Source organism: Calidris pugnax, unplaced genomic scaffold, assembly GCF_001431845.1.
Source record: "Calidris pugnax isolate Ruff unplaced genomic scaffold, ASM143184v1 scaffold2257, whole genome shotgun sequence".
Classification (NCBI taxonomy): Eukaryota; Metazoa; Chordata; class Aves; order Charadriiformes; family Scolopacidae; genus Calidris; species Calidris pugnax.
Window position 1 is genome coordinate 15,708 of NW_015092486.1, and position 649 is coordinate 16,356.

A 649-nucleotide genomic window follows, 5' to 3' on the forward strand; every position below is an offset into this window, starting at 1 on the left:
GGCGCCCCCCCCCGGCCGCCCCCCCCCTGCCCCCCAGGTGTCAACGTCTCGGCAAACCAGGACGAGGAGCTGAACCACGAGACCTTCCAGCTCCAGATCGACCGCGACACCAACAAGTGCAGCCTCCACACCAACGCCGGCAGCTACTGGACCCTGGTGGCACATGGGGGCATCCAGGCCGTGGCCACCGAAGTGTGAGTGGGGGAAAGGGGTTTGGGGGGATGGAAGGGGGGGGCACAGGCTGCCTGGGCTGACGCTCTCCCTCCGCCCCCAGCGCTGCCAACACCATGTTTGACATCGAGTGGCGCGGGCGGCGGGTGGCCCTGCGCGCCAGCAACGGCCGCTACGTCTGCACCAAGAAGAACGGGCAGCTGGCGGCCGTCAGCGACGCCGTGGGTAAGTGCTGGGGGTGGGTAGGGGGGTCCCGGTGTTAGCTCCCCCCCACCCCGATCATCCCTGGGGGTGCTGAGGGCCGGGCTCCTGCGCAGGGGAGGATGAGGAGTTCACGCTGAAGCTGATCAACCGGCCCATGCTGGTGCTGCGGGGGGAGCACGGCTTCGTCTGTTACCACCGCGGCTCCAACCTGCTCGACTCCAACCGCTCCGTCTACGACGTCTTCCACATCAGCTTCAGCGACGGCGCCTACCAG

General features: G+C 68.6%; 1 protein-coding gene across 1 annotated transcript in view; it reads left to right on the top strand.

The window, feature by feature from the left end:
* Positions 1-491, top strand: part of LOC106900498 (fascin-2-like) — an 8,293-nt gene extending 7,802 nt beyond the window's left edge. Inside the window, exons 2-3 of the mRNA XM_014962587.1 lie at positions 38-194; positions 275-491. Coding sequence (XP_014818073.1) covers positions 38-194; positions 275-434 — 317 coding nt within the window. The 3' untranslated portion in view covers positions 435-491. The remainder of the gene's footprint in view (positions 1-37; positions 195-274) is intronic.
* Positions 492-649: the final 158 nt, after the last annotated feature.